Genomic DNA, 18,337 nt, shown 5'->3' on the forward strand with positions numbered 1-18,337 from the left:
GGATTTCTATGCAAAGTAAGCCTGGGAGACAGCATGGGAGCACACAAGTGTATGTGGAGGTGTTCATATTCTGCTGCATGTCACAAGCTTAGCACTGCTGACAACAGAGAGACCCCGCTTCTTTGCAGTTCATACTGCCAGGGTGGGATCCCTTCCTCCTCAGTTTAGATGCCTGCAGTAGAACTGTCTACATGTATGCCAATTATCCTGTCTCTCTTAAAGAAATGGTGGCAGTGACACCTTTAGGGTGCATTTCATGTGATCCACTTCAGGCATCTGCTTTAGCACGAGCAGGATCATACATGGTTTTTTAGGGGAATCCCATCCTCAGCATCTGGCATGGCAGCAAGCCTTCAGTCCTGCTGATTATAGACTGAAATACAGAGAGAATGAGCTTGGGCTAGGTATGTGACACCCACAAAAAGCGAAATCTAACCCCAAGGCAATTATCTGGTGTTTCTTTAAATTCCTTGGATATTCATGATCTTCCTCTGTAATTTTCCCAGTCTGACAGCATGGTGCTTTGCCAGATAAGTGCACTACTCTAAATACAGCTTAAAAAGGCAGAGATTTAGTGCAGGAGAAGCAAGAGGAAATCCCTCACATACATCCTTCATTTGTCTGAGTTGGCATGTTAATGGTGAAGCAGAGCAGCACTCCGTGGCTGGTTCCCTCCACATCAACTCCCTTTTAAACTGACTCAACTCAGGTCATCTGGGTCTGGAAATAACATGACACAAACTGTTCTGTGGGATAATGAAGGGGGTTCATTAACTTCAATTTCAGTTCACTCTAAGGCCAGGTTGGACACAGTGGCTTGGAGCAACCTGCTCTAGTGGAAGGTGTCCCTGCCCGTGGCAGAGGGTTGGAACTGGATGAGCTTTAAGGCCCTTTCCAACCCAAACCAGTCTGAGATTCCATGATTCATCCTCAGTGCTGAAGCAAGCGTCCCAAGTGATTTGCTGCAGGCAAGAAGCTTACAAAGCCTCCAACATTAGCCTAGTCCATTTTGTGTTTGACACGGATGTTTGTGATGTCCTCATGAATAAAACACGGTGCTGCTGCCATTCTGTACCAATGTGCATGGACACCAGAATCACTCTTTAGTGGCACTATTCATTTTTAGAGAAATAAACTCATCTGAGTTATAAACACAACGTATTGGTGAATTAATGGAAATGATAAACACTTCTGGTCTGGCCTGTAAGGGCCACAGAGATGATCCAAGGACTGGGAAGCCATGTGAGGAAAGGCTGGAGAGCTGGGACTGTTCAGTCTGGAGAGAAGGATCAGGGGAGACCTTATCCCCATGTTCCAGTAGTTAAAGGGTGGCTACAGAGAAGATGGAGACTCCCTTTTTTGCAAGGAGTCACATGGAAGAGATGAGGGATGGTGAGGACAAGTTACTCCCGGAGGAGATTCTGACTGGACACAAGAGGAAAACGTTTCCCAGCGAGAACAATCAGCCATTGGAATAATCTCCCAGGGAAGTGGTGGATTCCCCAGCATTGGACACTGTTAGGATACAGCTGGACAGGGTGCTGGGACATCTAGTCTGGGTCATGCTTTGCCTAGAAGGGTTGGACCCAATGATCCTTGATGTCCCTTCCAACCTGGGATTCTGTGATTCTATGATGCAGTGAAGTTTTTCTCTGTCAGAGTAGCTGATATTGGTTCCCTAAGCAAAATAAGCGGTGTAAGTAGAAGTTTACCTCTCTGCCAGTATAACTGTGCTCCCGCTAGATTTTTTTTCTTGCACGGAAATAATGAGAGAGTAAATCATTCCCTGATGCTGTGATTTATCAGCCGGTTTCTGCTTTAGCTCTGGCTTTTGCACTGCAGAAAAGGAGCGAGTAACGCTGGATGTCCTTCCTCAGTCCTTGACAGATGGGGCAGCACCATCTGCTGGTTTCACTGCTCATGGTCATGCTTTGCTCATGAGCTGCTTGCTGTTTGCTGATGGAATCACAGGGTCACAGAAAGGTTTGGCTTGGAAAGGACCTTAAGATCATCCAGTTCCAAACCCCTGCCATGGGCAGGGACACCTCACACTAAACCATGTCACCCAAGGCTCTGTCCAACCTGGCCTTGAACACCGCCAGGGATGGAGCATTCACAACTTCCCTGGGCAACCCATTCCAGTGCCTCACCACCCTCACAGTAAAGAACTTCTTCCTTATATCTAACCTGAACTTCCTCTATTTCAGTTTGAACCCATCAGCCCTTGTTCTACCTCTGCAGTCCCTAATGAAGAGTCCCTTGGAGGCCCCCTTCACTGATGTCTGGCAGCAGCCCAAGCCCTAAGGACACTGCAGAGGGTCTCACTGAAGCATTGGCTGGTTGAAACCCAGATGCACTGGCTGATTAAATGGGCAGGAAGCTAGGAAATGCTGGAAATCTGGTGAAATCAAATTTATTGGCCTAAAAGGGTTCATTGTCCCTCCCATCCATGGCCACCCACAAGACTTGTTATTTGTGGACTGCCTTGTGAAGGTGAGAATGGACAGACCAGCATCAGGGCTCAGGCACATCCAAATTGATACCCTTTAAAATGCTGAGGAATAAAACTAGTGGCCTGAATGGTATTTATGGGTCCCTTCCAGCTTGTGATATTCTGTGATAAAACTGCCTCCATCATTCCTAGCTCTTCTTTAAGCCTTGTATCCAGCTTGCCCAGGTGATGTAAGATACCATCAGTGCCTGAATCCCAGTTAGTCTGTGCCTTACTTGGTTCTTCCCACCATGTTCCTTCACTTGGGATAAGAGATCAGATGAATATTGTATGTGATTGATGCGGGGTGAGGGCGGGTTTATTCAGCCCACAGACATCTGCCTCCCTTAATGAATGGAAAGCTGCAGTATCACAGTGGCTGTAACATCAGGAATCTGCTCTCCATGTACTGGATTCTTTCTCACTAATATCTGGGAACAACTCATGATCGCAGTGACTCCTTAATGCTTGGCAGTGAGGCATGATGGCTCTGAGTCAGGGAAGTGAAAAAAGAGAAGGTGGTGCAGGGCTGTGAAGGTGAACGAGAAGGGGATGGTGATTCCGTGATCACAGAGGATTTTGTGACAAGGGTGCCCAAGTTCACACCACCACCTGCTGCAGATGTCTTATGGGACTTTTTACAAGGGCCTGTAGGGACAGGACAAGGGGAATGGCTTTAACCTGACAGAGGGGAGACTGAGATGAGCTCTTAGGCAGAAGTTCTTCCCTGTGAGGGTGCTGAGGCGCTGGCACAGGGTACCCAGAGAAGCTGTGGCTGCCCCATCCCTGGCAGTGTTCAAGGCCAGGTTGGACACAGGGGCTTGGAGCAACCTGCTCTAGTGGAAGGTGTCCCTGCCAGTGGCAGGAGGTTGGAACTGGATGAGCTTTAAGGTCCCTTCAAAGCCAACCCACTTTATGATCCTTACGCATCACATGTATCTTAATCCTTCAGGAGTTAGGTATTAACTTCTTCTGGCATTCTAGAATTCATCATCCCTTTGAATCTACATGGAGGGTTGTTTGTGTCCTCCTGCCTTGCAGGGGTCTTCTGAGGTTTAATATTTCAGAGTAGGGACAGCACCCTGATCTTTTAGTGCCAAGATCTAAGAGAATGGATGCTACCACAAGGTTTCTAACAGCATACCAGTAGGGCAGACAATCCATTTGCAAGGAAGTCCGTCTCACGGGGTTTCTCTTTTTCCAGGCACTGCATCTGTTGCTGTCGCTGGCATCTTTGCAGCCTTAAGGATCACAAAGAACAAGCTCTCTGACCATAAGTTCGTTTTCCAGGGAGCTGGAGAGGTAGGAGAATGTTCTTAAGTTTGTTCTTAGATATGATAAAAATCCAGAGAGAGAAGAGTCAACCACGAAGCTTCCTGCAAGGCTTCATGGAAACAAAGCACAGAAGCAGGTTGTCACTGGGCAGGAGTGGGCCCCACATGGGGACCATGCTGCTGCTGCATAGAAGTTGCCTTTTAGTGGGGCAAGTACCTTGAGGGAAGTCCCTCATGAGGCAGCATGCTGCAGGGACACTGAGGAGGCTGGTTTGAGTCCTCAGGGTTGGTATTTAGGGTAAACCAGAGCCTCTTGAGCAATAGAGTCAAAAGGACTGTAAGCTCAAAGAGCTGGAAGAACATAACCTCACTTTTTGGAGCCAGTCATATTGCCCCCATGGCAGAAGTCAGGTAGTCTGTATGACTCCTTGCTCAAAGAGAGATGATGATACCCCAGTGAAGTGTCTATATACTGTGTTCCAGGCTGCAATGGGCATAGCTTATCTCCTGCTTATGGCCATGGAAAAGGAAGGAATTTCACGAGAGGATGCCATCAGAAAAATCTGGATGGTGGACTCCAAGGGACTGATTGTCAAGGTAAATGTGTCCCCAGAGCTGAGTTTCACTCCCCTGCCACCTCCTGCAAGCTAAGAGAGGCCAGAGCAGGCAGATACCTCGGATCAGACCAGGAGTAAGGGCTGCAGATGTATTGGTGTCAGCAGAGCTGTCACTGCTTTCAAGAGGACCAGGTCCCATGATGACAGTAGTGTACCAGCAGCACTGGCTGCTCTATAGGCAGTGCTTTGGGCTGTACCTCTGCAGTGGTAGGATACACTGCTGGCCATGGTCTCAAGCAGTGTTGCAAGTCTTGCATGTCGTATGGGTTATTACAACAGCAACACTGTGCCCTGCTTTGGTGATCTCACCTGCCCTACACTCCATGGTGCCTCAGGGGCCTCTTCCCTTGTCCTTCATCAGATGTGAGGAGACTGGTGCTATATATACACCTCCTCTGCCCTCGCAGCCAGATCCTTCCAACACAACCTCAGTATAGTCTGGAGGGTGAGAGGAGCAGAGACCAGCCCCGTGTGACATTGCACCAGCAGCTCAGTGCCTCACTGGTCCTGCTCTGTGGGATCTGGTTCAGGTAGAGAGCCAAGAGATGAAATGAACTAGTGAGTTACTGCGTTATGTCTCCACCTTTTGCCAACGGACCAAAGTTTGACTCCTCCTTTCTCCTCACAGGGCAGGAGCCACCTGAACCATGAGAAAGAAATATTTGCTCAGGACCACCCCAGTGTGAACACACTGGAAGAGGTTGTGCAGAAAGTGAAGCCTACAGCAATTATAGGTGGAGTTCCCTTAGCGTGACCTTTCCACACCAATTCAGTTCTTAGGAGAGTTTCTGTCTTTCTTTCAGGGCCTCCTTTTGTTCTCCCAGCCCAGATAAAATGAGCATTTTTGTCCCCATTTTACCAGTTGAGTTCTCCACATCCTTTCCCTTCAGCCTTCCCTTCAGTGGGGCACAAGGTTCCTCCCTTTTGGAGCTCCAGGAGCCCTCTCAGGGTGTAGAGGGATGTAGAGGGAGGTGCTGGGGGTGGTAGGACCTGGGTCTTTCAGCAGCACACATGGCCTTGGCAGACTGGGCACGACAGTGATGACACCAAGGCAGCTCAGGCAGGTCTTTGGGGGCAAAGTGCTGCAGCCAGACTGGCTTAAACACTGATGGCAACACGGCCCAGAGGAGCAGGGGGCTTTGAGACAGGCTTTTAATCTGAGACAGAAACATTCACACCTTCATCTCCAGGGATGCATCCTGTTCCCCCCCGCCCCAGTTCATTTACCAACAGAGGCATTCAAGAGGGATCAGCCCAGTACCAGCCAGTCAGAAAGCACCATCTCACTCTGCTCTCGTTGTTCTAGGTGCTGCAGCCGTTGCAGGAGCCTTCACTGAGAAGCTGCTGAAGGACATGGCAGCCTTCAATGAGAGGCCCATTGTGTTTGCCCTGAGCAACCCCACCAGCAAAGCGGAGTGCACGGCGGAGCAGTGCTACCGCCTCACCGAGGTACTGGAGCTCAGCGTGCTGCAGGTGGCCAGGACAGTGGTGCCTGGTGGGCAGACAGTGACAGGGGGCATAAGGTGAAGTAAGAGTCTTAAAGAACAACTTTCACACTGTGGGGGCAGTCAGGAGGTGGATTGCTCCTGTGGACTCTTTCTTCACAAGTTTCTAAGATGAGGCTGCATAAAGCCCTGAGCAACCTGGTCTGATTTCACAGCTGACCTTGCTGTGAGCAGGAGTTTGAGTCCCTACCAGGCTGCATTACTCTGTGATCCTCTAAAGAAAGTGCTTGCCTCCTTCACCCGTGGCTGGATGTCCCATCCTCCTAGGTTACTGTCCCGTGTTTTGCCAACCTATGCAACTACATTGAAAGTTGGGTTTCATCCCCCAGCTTGGAACCATTGTCACTGAAGAATTACTGTCATGTGGATTGAGTTGATGTGGGGGAGGATGCCTTGTCTTACTGTCCCCTTTGCCTTCCCTACCACTTGCTGCTGGCTTGAGCAATCACACAGCCCCCAGATCTTCATTCCATATGAGTCTCACTTCATAGATGAAGAAGAGCAACTCCTCCTCAGCCAGTTCAAAGCTCTTGTAGTTGGGCAGTGTGAACGCACACTCAGTGCTCAGTAGCCCTGACCATGGCCCTGATTGTGGCCCTGGGGACCAGGCCCTCTAGCAGGGTCAACTGGAGATGGCTCTGGTGGAGATGGCTCTCACTGCCTGGCTGGAGCCTTGTCCACTGGGTCACCAGAGTTCCCTGAGCACAGACCACGGTGAGCAGCAGACATGTAACACTTCCCTTCTGAATTTGGACGCCTCTTCTTCTCTCTTTGATCAGGGACGGGGGATATTTGCAAGTGGGAGTCCGTTCTCCAAGGTGACCCTGCCCAGTGGACAGACCTTCTTCCCTGGCCAAGGAAACAACGCCTATGTCTTCCCAGGAGTGGCACTGGGAGTCACTGCCTGCGGCATCCGGCACATCTCTGATGAGATCTTCCTCGTCACAGCAGAGGTCTCCAACTGGCATTAACTCATGGTTTTTAAGAGATGAGAAGAGGCACAGGCACCTCCTTCAGGTGTTCTCAAGAGCCTGGACTGGGGCAGTGTGTTGAGTGGAAGCGGCTTGTCAAAACCCTCATGCTTCCATAGCACATACAGAGGTGCAGGAGCCAGGAGGTTCTCCTCATTCTCCATAAGTGCTGCCCTAGCAAGCATTTCCACTATCCTGGCCCTGATTTTAGGTCTGATGAAGCTAGTATGTGTGTATTTTGAATAGTGCAGCAGTTCCCACACAGAACTAGTCCCACGTCTGCCACTGCTGAGGTTTCACCCTCATATCATGTAAGACTAGTGAATGTGGTACGTGCTTGAGATCATCTCTGTAAGCTGCCTTTCTCTTCCTTGCAGTCTATTGCTGCCGAGGTGACAGAGCAGAATCTAGCAGAAGGAAGACTCTATCCCCCCTTGGACACCATCAGAGAGGTGTCTCTCAAAATCGCTGTGAAAGTGAGTATTTCCACTTTTATTTCTACTTCCCATGGTAGGGAGGGCAGGAATTGCCCTGGCATCATTTTTGCTTTGTGGGGTTTTAGTTCAACTTACTCTACAGCCTAAAGCAATGGAGCTCAGGATCCTTCCAGCCAGAATTGCTGCTTTGATTTCTCCCATCCCTAAAGCCCAAATGTGAAAAATGCCTTGTGACTCTGGTGCCTCACAGCTCACAGAGCTCTGCTTTATTGCATGGAGATACGAGTGCTCAGCATCAGAAATCAGATTTAGGGTTAAAGTCAAACATGACTCAAGTTGCTAAAAGACTTTATGTTCCAGATTGCTCCTTTGGAACCTCTTTTACTGTATTTGATGGGGCCCAACTACCTAAGTTCTATTCCACATCAGGCTTGTTCTTCTAATTACAGGATTGGTGCCCTGTATACATCAAATTTGCAATTCCCATTCAGGGAACACCCACTGAGAATCATACTGGCCTGCTGGGATTTACTGGTGGATGCACAGTGTAGGTGAGGAGCTTAAGGGCATGAGTGGAGGTGATTAAAGGGATGCTCTCCTTTAATTGCCCACTCCAGCCACTCTGCCAGGGCAGAGGTGTGCGTTTTGAAGCAGGCAGCTTGCATTTCCTCACCCAAGGGATGATGTGGAGCTGACCCAGGGAATTGCACAAAGGAAAAGGCAACAAAAAGACACAATTTTGAGGGGTAGAAAGAGGGGAAATGCAGGCAGGGCCAAACTGCAGTTGGCTTCCACTCCGTGAGATGCCAGCACTGTTCTATGAACTCGTTTTACTTCTCTCTCTGCAGATTGTGGACTGGGCCTACAAGCATGGTCTTGCTTCTTGGTACCCGGAGCCAGCAGACAAGGAAGCCTTTGTGAAACAGTTGATGTACAGCCCTGAATACGATTCCTTTGTGGGGGATGACTACAGGTGGCCCCCCACAGCCATGCAGACACAAGACATCTAAGCTTTTGTGATAACTCTTCTCTCGTTTTTGCCATCAGTTCTCATGGTTCATGTCATTGTTGACACAAATGCACCTCCAGGCTTGCAGAATGATAAAAGTAAATTAATCCAATAGGGTTTTTTTACTTGCTGCTGCTTTTTCTCTTTGGGAGCATATCAGCAGGGAATGAATCAGAGTCCAAGTCAGTGCTCCAAGGAGAGAGATGGACCATGGCTGCAGCCCGTCACAGTCAGTCAGCACTGCATATTCCTGCTTGCTTAACATAGTGCCTGGCTCCCAGCTCAGATGCCTCCGGAGAAGCTACCCGGGCCACCACAGAAGCAAAGAGTCCCATTCTTAGTGGGAGAGCCCATGGGAAGCTCAGAGCCCTGCTACCATGGTGGGAGCTGTATGCATGACCATCCCTCACACACGCTTTCCCTTTGGCTCTCTGGATGTGATGGGAAGTGTGTGCATTGCCCTGGGAGAGCTGCACACTTGGGCAGTGCTACCCTTTCCTGCTTTGAAAGTCCCCAGTGTCTGGCGAGTCTCATCCATGCCATGGATGTGCATGGGCCATGCAGCCTGGTGCTGTCCTGTGCTCCAGGCCCTTGGAAACAAACCCCAAACCTCCATTCGCATGGGGACAACAGATTCCCTCCCCTTTGCAGTGCAGGCTGCTCTCCAAGGGAACAGGAGCCTAGGGAAGCCAAGCAGGAGACCAGGGCACCTCCAAATCCATCCATTCCTGCATCACTACATGGCTTCATCACTGCATCTCCTGCTGGGCGCTGCTAAGGAAGCACTGCCACCAGCCACAGTGGAGCTTCTCTGTGTCACAGATTCCCAGGGGGGCCCCCCATGGCCCACCAAATACCACCCCAGTGTGATCATGGTCATAACTGGGAAAGAACAGAGGGGCTTGCAGGCAGCTCTTCCCTTCCCGGTTCACACTGCTCACACACAGCAAAGCCGAGGCTGGGTACCAGAGTCCTCATTTAGCATCTTTAAGTGGGTTTTAACACGAGGAAATGCACCTCATCTTGTTGGAGATGAGCCACAGTCTCCCCAGTGTCCATGTGCTTGTCCATGTAACATGTGTGCAGTGTGCTTTGACTTGCTCCATAGGTGAAGATGCAGGTGAATATCCTAAAGCTGCTGGAAGACAGTCCTCCATGGAGCTGGGAAGGACGGGAAAGGCTGGAAGGGGAAGGCTGGGGAGAGTGCAGCAAGTTCCCTTTTGTGCCTTTTCTGGGAAGGGAAGCTATTGGGAAGGGAAACTATTGGGAAGGAAAGCTATACCCACCATGGAAGCTTCTTCGCCGAAGCTGGAGCCTCCTGTTCCCAACGTGTAGGACCCCAAGTGAACCACTTGAGGGCTGTAGAGCATTTCTAGCCGTGGCCTTGCCGAGCTGGGAAGGTCCTGCCAGTCGTACATCGCTGTTTTAAAAGGGATTTAAGCAGTAGCAATGAGTGCTTTTGCCTTGTCCAGTCTTGTAGGAGGAAAATCTCCTGCAGAGGAAGTCCTTATTGAAACCAGAAAGTGCTGTGTGGCTGCTCTACGAGGCACATTAACTAGTGAAAGAGATTAAATCAGTGGAGGAAAACCACAAGTTAAATACTGGAGGACTTTTAGCTGATGTCTGTGGTTTGTTTTCTAACTCCAAGCAAGGCTAGTTCTAGCAGATCAGTTTGGATTCCTCTTTTTTGCCCCCACTTTTTCTCTCAGCTGCACAATTCCTCTATTCCCAAATTGTTCTTCTTTCTCTTCCTTTAAAAAAAAAAATCAGATTATTTGAAAACAATGATAAAAATAGCATAAATGCAAGAAAAATATATCAATACATGTAATAATATGGCAATATTAATAACTATTTCAAGCCCAGACAGCATCGCTATGGAACCCTAACATGATGCTAAGCCTAGCAGTTGACTGATCCCTGAATTACTTCTGCCAAGAAAACTTCTCTTTGCCTACTCACTCATGTATTACTTGACAAAAATGCATCTTATTTATAATGCCAGATGGTCTGCATTAGTCAGGTGGCATTTGTCCCATAGTAAAACAGCATCCAGGAGCCAGCATGTGGCTTTGACAACCAAAGGGTCTCTGAGCAATGCAGTAAAACTAAATGATATTGAAGTCACGGCCATGCTTCTCATAGAATCACAGAATGGTTTGGGTTGGAAAGGACCTTAAGATCATGCAGTTCCAACCCCCCTGCCATGGGCAGGGACACCTCACACTAGACCATGTCACCCAAGGCTCTGTCCAACCTGGCCTTGAACACTGCCAGGGATGGAGCATTCACAACTTCCTTGGGCAACCCATTCCAGTGCCTCACCACCCTAACAGGAAAGAACTTCTCCCTTAGATCTAACCTGAACTTCCCCTGTTTAAGTTTAAACCCATCACCCCTTGTCCTATCACTCATGCCTCCCTTCAGCCCTTGTGCCTGGTGTTTCTGTCAGCAGCCTCAAGGGTCCCCTAATCCATAATACCAATCACAACATCAGGATTAAAACCCCTGGCTGCCCATCATGGCTACGCTCAGCACACCAGGCATGTGCTTACAACAGCCACCCTGAATTAAACCTCTACCCTGGAACTCCTTTTCTGCGGCTTCTTCCTCACAAGCCATGACTTGATGTGCAAATGGGGACCTGTGTGTTGCCAGCACCTCGAGGGTGTGCTGACCTTTCAGTCCTGAAAGGAGCATCTTGATAAAACCACTAATTAATGACCGAGTTTGACTCATCTGTCCCAGATATGTGGCTAAACAAAGCCGCTAAAGGTCTGGCTATTAAACGAGAGAGAAAGGGGCGTCTCTTCACAGAGCAAGCTTGGCTGTTCAAACACCTACAATGGTGGTAATTGATTTATATTCAATTATTGGAGTGCAGGGAAGCAATTACAGCTGTTCTTTAAAGCCCTGCTCTACTGCCCAGCGTTACTATGCAAAAAATGGTTCTTTATTCATTACCCACTGATGACAAATGGGGACAGAAGGATGGAATCTCCCCTTTGGTTAGAATTGACACCCAGTTTTACCTATCTGACCTTTGCTTTCTCTATAATGAAGACAACAGGGCTGTTTACTCCAGACCTAATGAATCAAGATGACAAACCACCAACAGGGAGCAGACTCCTGGAACTGGGGTAAGATTTGGTCACTGGCTGGTATTACTCAAACAAGAGATCTATCACCCAGCCTGTATTCATATGGTCAGCAGGCAGAACAATGAATGGTAGTTTCATCTATAACTCCTGCAGATTGGTTTGGAAAATGGTTGTGATTTCCAGAGATCTCACAAATTCACTAGAAACCTCATTTCTAACTGTTGGAAGGAAAGAGCACCTTTGGGTCCTCATCTTCTATATCCAAAGAAGCACTGCAGCTAGGTTAGGAGTTCAGTTTATCAAACAGACATGGGACAAGAAGGAAGTGTTATGTATGTCGTACTAACAGAGGGTCCAGGATAGCTCTCGAGGCCACCTTGCAGTACTTTTTCAGCCTGAACCCATAGTAGAGACCAAAGTACACTCAGCATAGGCTCAAGCCATGATGTTTGGATGACTGCCTGCAGAACGGTAAAGGATCATAGAATCCCAGACTGGTTTGGGTCGGAAGGGACCTTAAAGCGCATCCAGTTCCAGCCCCTGCCATGGGCAGGGACACCTTCCACTAGAGCAGCTTGCTCCAAGCCCCTGTGTCCAGCCTGGCCTTGAACACTGCCAGGGATGGGGCAGCCACAGCTTCTCTGGGCAACCTGTGCCAGCGCCTCAGCATCCTCCCAGGGAAGAGCTTCTGCCTAAGAGCTCAGCTCAATACAACCTCAGTTGCTTTAAACTTGTTCTTTACCTTTACCTGGCGTAGAAGAGCTTGTGTCTCCGTCTGCAATTAAGGAAATGGTAAGAGACCAAATCTGGGCCACTGCCTCTCCTGTGCCACCACCCCCTGTCTCAGGCAGGATTCCCTATATCTGAGGGGTGCCGTGGCAACATCCCATTACAAACCATTCACTGAGCTTTCAGCACTGAGGAGGCACAGCACAGGTTTAAGCAGTGGGCCTGAGTCTTTTGTAAAGCTGAACACAAGAAACAATCAGTAGCAATTATGCCCAGCTTCCACTCAAACAGAAAGCAGTCCGTATTCCCCAAATACAGCTACTAAAGTAGTATCCTTGTCACCCAGTATCTCGGGTTTAATTCACATCTAGTCTGCAAGCAGATTTGCTCAGCTGAGCTATGGCTGAGTCGAACCCCAGCCATATTCCTGAGCTAATCAATCAGTATGACTCCAAACCATCCTTGAAGATGGACTTGGGCGTTGATCCCAGCCTGGAGTAACAGCAGCACAGGTACAGTTCACTTCAGCGCACACAGCTGAGGGGTGGCACTTACGGTAAAGAGGCAGGGTAGCAAATGGGGACAGTCCCCTCCTCGTGTTGCACAGCAGCACCAGCCAGAATTCATTCAGCAGAGGCTGCAGGCTGAATAGCAATTAGCTACTAAGGCTGCGGCAGTCTGAAATGCCACCAGGAGACATCCTAACACATAGAACAGGCACTAATGGGAGCACTGGAACCTGTTACCACAGAGCTCGAATCCTGTCCTTCTCCCATCATTATGGACCAGGCCAACATTGTCAGGGAATACCTGGAAGAAGCACAGGGTAAAGTGGTAAGCTTTAGATGCCTGTGGAAGGGTAGCAAAGATCTAAATGAAACACGATTCCCCCATCTCAGAGGAGAGATGAGGGATCATTCAAGAAATGTTGCATATTCATCCAATCTATGCCTGCCAATTCAAGCAGTTAAAGATGTTTTCTATGGACAGCAATGCAGTGATGTTGAGTCTGTGATCCCTGGGCAACTGGTCAATGAGAAAATGAACCTGAGCCGGCTTCAGTTTGCGCTTGCAGCCCAGAAAGCCAACCGTATCCTGGGCTGCATCAAAAGGAGCGTGACCAGCAGGTCGAAGGAGGTCATCCTGCCCCTCTGCTCTGCTCTTGTGAGACCTCACCTGGAGCACTGTGTGCAGTTCTGGTGTCCTCAACATAAAAAGGACATGGAACTGTTGGAACAAGTCCAGAGAAGGGCCACGAGGATGATCAGGGGACTGGAGCACCTCCCATATGAAGACAGGCTGAGGAAGTTGGGGCTGTTCAGCCTGGAGAAGAGAAGGCTGCGTGGAGACCTCCTAGCAGCCTTCCAGTATCTGAAGGGGGGCTATAGGGATGCTGGAGAGGGACTCTTCATTAGGGACTGTAGTAATAGGACAAGGGGTAACGGGTTAAAACTGAAACAAAGGAAGTTTAGATTGGCTATAAGGAGGAAATTCTTTACTGTTAGGGTGCTGAGGCACTGGAATGGGTTGCCCAAGGAAGTTGTGAATGCTCCATTCGTGGCAGTGTTCAAGGCCAGGTTGGACAGAGCCTTGAGTGACATGGTTTAGTGTGAAGTGTCCCTGTGCATGGCAGGGGGATTGGAACTGGATAATCTTAAGGTCCTTTCCAGTCCTAGCTATTCTGTGATTCTGGGGTTCTAACTGTGGGTCTGTGGACTACAACCAAAATAACCTTGGAAAATGATGCTTTGTCAGTATATTTACATTTGATAAGGAGGGGTCCAGAAAGCACAAAAGGCTGGTCTAGTGATGTAGTTCCCTACCAGTGAGGAAGGGGAGTCACCAGGGATGATCCAGGTTAAAGTGAGGTATTGGAAAATACTGTAACACAGAAAACAAGCTCTCCTCTCACCTTTCATAGCACCTTTCAGCAATCCTCTGCCAAGCTGTACCCACACAGATGTGGGGAGAGGGGGGGAACTGTAATTACAGAATCCCAGACTGGGTTGTGTTGGAAGGGACCTTAAAGCTCACACTAGAGCAGCTTGCTCCAAGCCCGTGTCCAACCTGGCCTTGAACACTGCCAGGGATGGGGCAGCCACAGCTTCTCTGGGCACCCTGTGCCAGTGCCTCAGCACCCTCACAGGGAAGAGCTTCTGCCTAAGAGCTCATCTCAGTCTCCCCTCTGGCAGGTTAAAGCCATTCCCCTTGTCCTGTCCTCAGTTGACCTTGTAAAAAGTACCTCTCCAGTATTCTTGTAGGCCCCATGTAATGCACTCTATCATTGCTCTTTAATATTATTCTCTATTAATTGCACACTCTATCTTTACTCTTGTATGTAGACATGCAACAAAACCCATTGGATTTTAAACAAGCATTTACCAATCTTAAAAAAGATGAGTTCATTGAATAGAAAGCAGCTGCAGTCTCTTCTGTTGACATAAAGCTAGCCTGAAAGCATTCCCAGCTCTCATTTCATGCAGTCAGATTTGTGCACTCTCACATTTCCAACCTAACTGCCTGCACATCGCTACAGAACCGCTCCACCACCTTTTCCCTCCGGCTGCCAGGAACTGCAGGATGACCTTCAGGTTTTGCACTGGTGCCAGAAGCAGTTTATTCAAAAGGACCAAACAAAAGGAGGTTACAAGAAACTTCTGCATCTTTTTTACTGACAGTGTTTGGACAACTACGTAAGCTCATCAAAGATGACCCATCGTCGATGGTCAGGCTATGTGAGAGCAATCCCAAGCTCAGGTCAGTCATAGAATCATAGAATGGTTAGGGTTGGAAAGGACCTTAAGATCATCCAGTTCCAACCCCCCTGCCATGGGCAGGGACACCTCACACTAAACCATGTCACCCAAGGCTCTGTCCAACCTGGCCTTGAACACTGCCAGGGATGGAGCATTCACAACTTCCCTGGGCAACCCATTCCAGTGCCTCACCACCCTCACAGTAAAAAACTTCTTCCTTATACCAAATCTAAACTTCCCCTGTTTAAGTTTGAACCTGTTACCCCTTGTCCTATCACTACAACCCCTAATGAAGAGTCCCTCCCCAGCATCCCTATAGGCCCCCTTCTGATACTGGAAGACTGCTATGAGGTCTCCACGCAGCCTTCTCTTCTCCAGGCTGAACAGCCCCAACAGTCAGTAGTTGGTGAGCGTGTTTCAAAAGCCCATCCATTAAAATAAAGGAATCTCTTTGCTTTCTTGAAGCAACTTTGGACAAGACCCAGACCATTTAAGTAACAGAATACTGAGACAGGAACCACTGTTTGTGGTGAATCCTTTGTTGTTCATCAGTAAATCAGCATTGAGGAAAGGTGAGATTCCATCACTTAAAAAGGGAATGAAGGGTTCTTGTCATTCCCCTTTATCACATCTTTATATGAAAAACTACTAAGATTGTATGTTTTTCCACCAAAATCCGTTAAATCAGACAATATGTGTAAAAACAGCAACAAAGCAGAATTCAGTGTATCTGAGGAAACTCAGTGCATGCTTTGAAAACAAAGTCGTTTGATAGCCTGACCTTGATAGTCCAACCAAACACAACCCACTTCTATTCAAAGGGACACATTTCTTTTAAGACAGAAAAGCTAAAACAGATCAAGCCTCGGTTCCTCGGGACAGAGCCCTTGTAAAAGCACACAGCAGATGAACCAAAATTTCTCAATTACAAAAGGTTTTATTCCTACAGATGATGCTCCTCGGTGTTGAGAACAGTTCCCCAAGGGTGCCAGTCTCCTGTGACATTTGCAGTGCCTGGGGGAAACAACCACAACAAAAAGAGCCCACACATGCACAAAGCAGATAACAGATGCAGCTGGCTCGATGGCATCCCCTGGTCTGGTAGGGATGCCCTGGCCCCCCTGCAGCACAGGGAGCAGCTCCAAGCACTCCCCGGGAGCTCACACAAGTCCTTTGTATGGGCTGTGTGGTGGGTAAAGCAGCACGGATCAGCCCGGGTGGTGGTAGCTCCTTCCCAGCCTTACCCAGCATCCCAACACAGGCGCTCCTCACATGCATCCTGTGGCACAAACACAGCCGTACTCCCAAGAACACTGATGCTGATTTACTGTTCCTTCATTTTCCTCAGTGTAAGCTCCTATAAACTGAAAATCCCTTCTTCAGGAGCTATTGCAGAGCTGAAGCAACATCTGCAGCTGCTGCTCAGCCAACAGAGCAGCTCCTGGAGCCTGCCCCAAGCTTCTTGCAAGCCCAAGGAGAACCCCCCCGAGCTGGCAGCATCTGGAGCTGGCTGCCACAGGAGTTCTACACCAGCCCAGCTCTGCTGATACCCTCAGAGCTGCTTCTCACACTGGTTTGAGGCAAGATCTAACACCAGCAGGGTGATGATGCTCAACTCCTGAGCACCACAGGTAAGGAAGATCCCAGGTAAGGAAAAGCACCACAGTACAAGGAAGCAGAGCACCAAATAGGTGAAAACCACCAGCAGGTCAGATTTGTGGCACTTCACAACTACTTGGAATAAAAAGGTAAGGCCTGTGGGCCAGGAGAGAATCTGTTTTGTCATAGAATCACAGAGTGGTTTGGGTTGGAAGAGACCTTAAAGCTCAGGCAGTTCCAACCCCTGCCACGGGCAGGGACACCTTCCACTACAGCAGCTTGCTCCAAGCCCCTTCCAACCTGGCCTTGAGTATTTCCAGGTATTTTAGACTTTCTTTTGAGCAAGATCCCCATGTCCCAGTGGGACAGCTGACAGGATAGGCTGGAAGGTCTTCAGGATTAGATCCCTCATTAACAGACACTGGCATATTGAGCTTGTGAAGGAAATAACTTGCTCAGTGAAATCCTAAGTGAAAGAAGGATTGATTACATTAGTGCAGCACCATCGAGCTGAAGTACTCCAAGCACCCACCAGCATGTGCTATACATTCACATGCTTGAAGCAGATCCTAAACTCAAAAGCACCACCTCTGCACACGAAATAACCCCCAGTTTGGTCTTGTCTATTGATTCTCAATGCAGTTACACACAGGTTCTGCTTGGACCCACCAGAGCGCTGCTCGTGACAGTGAGCACATGCGCTCTTCATGGGTAGGTTTGCCAACATGATGGACAACGGGACATTGTCCCTGCACCAAAACCAGCAGCAGGGCAGGATTAACCTCATTTTAGGCTACCCTGGCTGGACCTGCCACCCACTGATCCTCATACAGGCTCTCCTGAAGCTTAGAGAAGTGCGCTTCCTTAACAGTGTTAACTGTTGGACACTGGGATGCTGCAGACGTTCATCCACGGTGGGTCCTTCCCAAGCAGCTTGTGGAGACTTTCGGCAGCTTTAGGGGAGGAAAGAAACAGCAGAAATCACAGCTCTTGCTCTTTAGAAGTAAAATTAAGCCAGTTCCTGATACAAATCATTTCATGGTTTATTGCCAATAATCTCACTTCCCCTTTCCACACACCCCATCATCCTGACCCCAAGTCTCTGAGAGATTAAATCTGGGTTGACGAGTGAAGAAAACCGTTTTACCTTTCACAACGTGTTTTAAGAGATAGGAGGCACAAGGATTTGTCACCGCCGGGGGTAAAGCCTCAGCCCGATCCCTGCGTGGATCCCGTTTCAAAAACAAACAATCCATTTGGGACTGGCAGGGAGCCAGGCCATGGGACTGCGGCTCAATGGGAAACCTCGGGTATTTTGATCTGTTTCCATAACTGTAACAGTTTTTATCCCTTGGCTTTGGAGCTGAGCCGCGTTCCTTTCTTTCCACCACGTTCAAGAAACAGCCGGTACAAACAAGCACAGGGCACCGCGGATGAACCGCGGCATTCCGATCAATTCAGGGGAGACAAAACCCACCGCCCGTCTAAACTCCTGCCAAGAAACCATTACAGAGCCCCTCGAACGCTGCGTGTCAGCGGCAGTAACAATCACAGACCCCAGATCTATTGTGTAGCTTTATTTTTATAGGACCTATCATAGACTCTTTTACATAACTTAAATGATTATCAAATCATCTCCTGTACACGGTGAGACCGAGCCGCGGCGCCTTCCGAGCTCTGACACGTTCCTGGAAGGAATCCAGTGGTCTGTAGGAATCACTTCCCCGCAGCACGGTGCGGTTCTGTCCCCAGCGTACACCATCGCTTCAGCACCGCTGTCAGTTGCTGTTTGCAAGATCCTGCAAGACGCTGTTCGACCTCAGGACTCTTTAAGTTTTGGTAGCAGCA

General features: G+C 48.9%; 1 protein-coding gene across 1 annotated transcript in view; it reads left to right on the forward strand.

The window, feature by feature from the left end:
* The window catches only part of ME3 (malic enzyme 3), a 111,721-nt gene extending 103,292 nt beyond the window's left edge, over positions 1-8,429 (forward strand). Inside the window, exons 8-14 of the mRNA XM_057399034.1 lie at positions 3,696-3,793; positions 4,249-4,362; positions 5,011-5,116; positions 5,689-5,831; positions 6,667-6,840; positions 7,236-7,334; positions 8,144-8,429. Coding sequence (XP_057255017.1) covers positions 3,696-3,793; positions 4,249-4,362; positions 5,011-5,116; positions 5,689-5,831; positions 6,667-6,840; positions 7,236-7,334; positions 8,144-8,305 — 896 coding nt within the window. The 3' untranslated portion in view covers positions 8,306-8,429. The remainder of the gene's footprint in view (positions 1-3,695; positions 3,794-4,248; positions 4,363-5,010; positions 5,117-5,688; positions 5,832-6,666; positions 6,841-7,235; positions 7,335-8,143) is intronic.
* The last annotated feature ends 9,908 nt before the right edge of the window (positions 8,430-18,337 follow it).

The sequence above is a fragment of the Pezoporus wallicus genome, unplaced genomic scaffold, assembly GCF_028554395.1.
Source record: "Pezoporus wallicus isolate ANWC-B61680 ecotype Strahan unplaced genomic scaffold, APGP_CSIRO_Pwel_v1 contig_3876, whole genome shotgun sequence".
In the NCBI taxonomy this organism is placed as follows: domain Eukaryota; kingdom Metazoa; phylum Chordata; class Aves; order Psittaciformes; family Psittacidae; genus Pezoporus; species Pezoporus wallicus.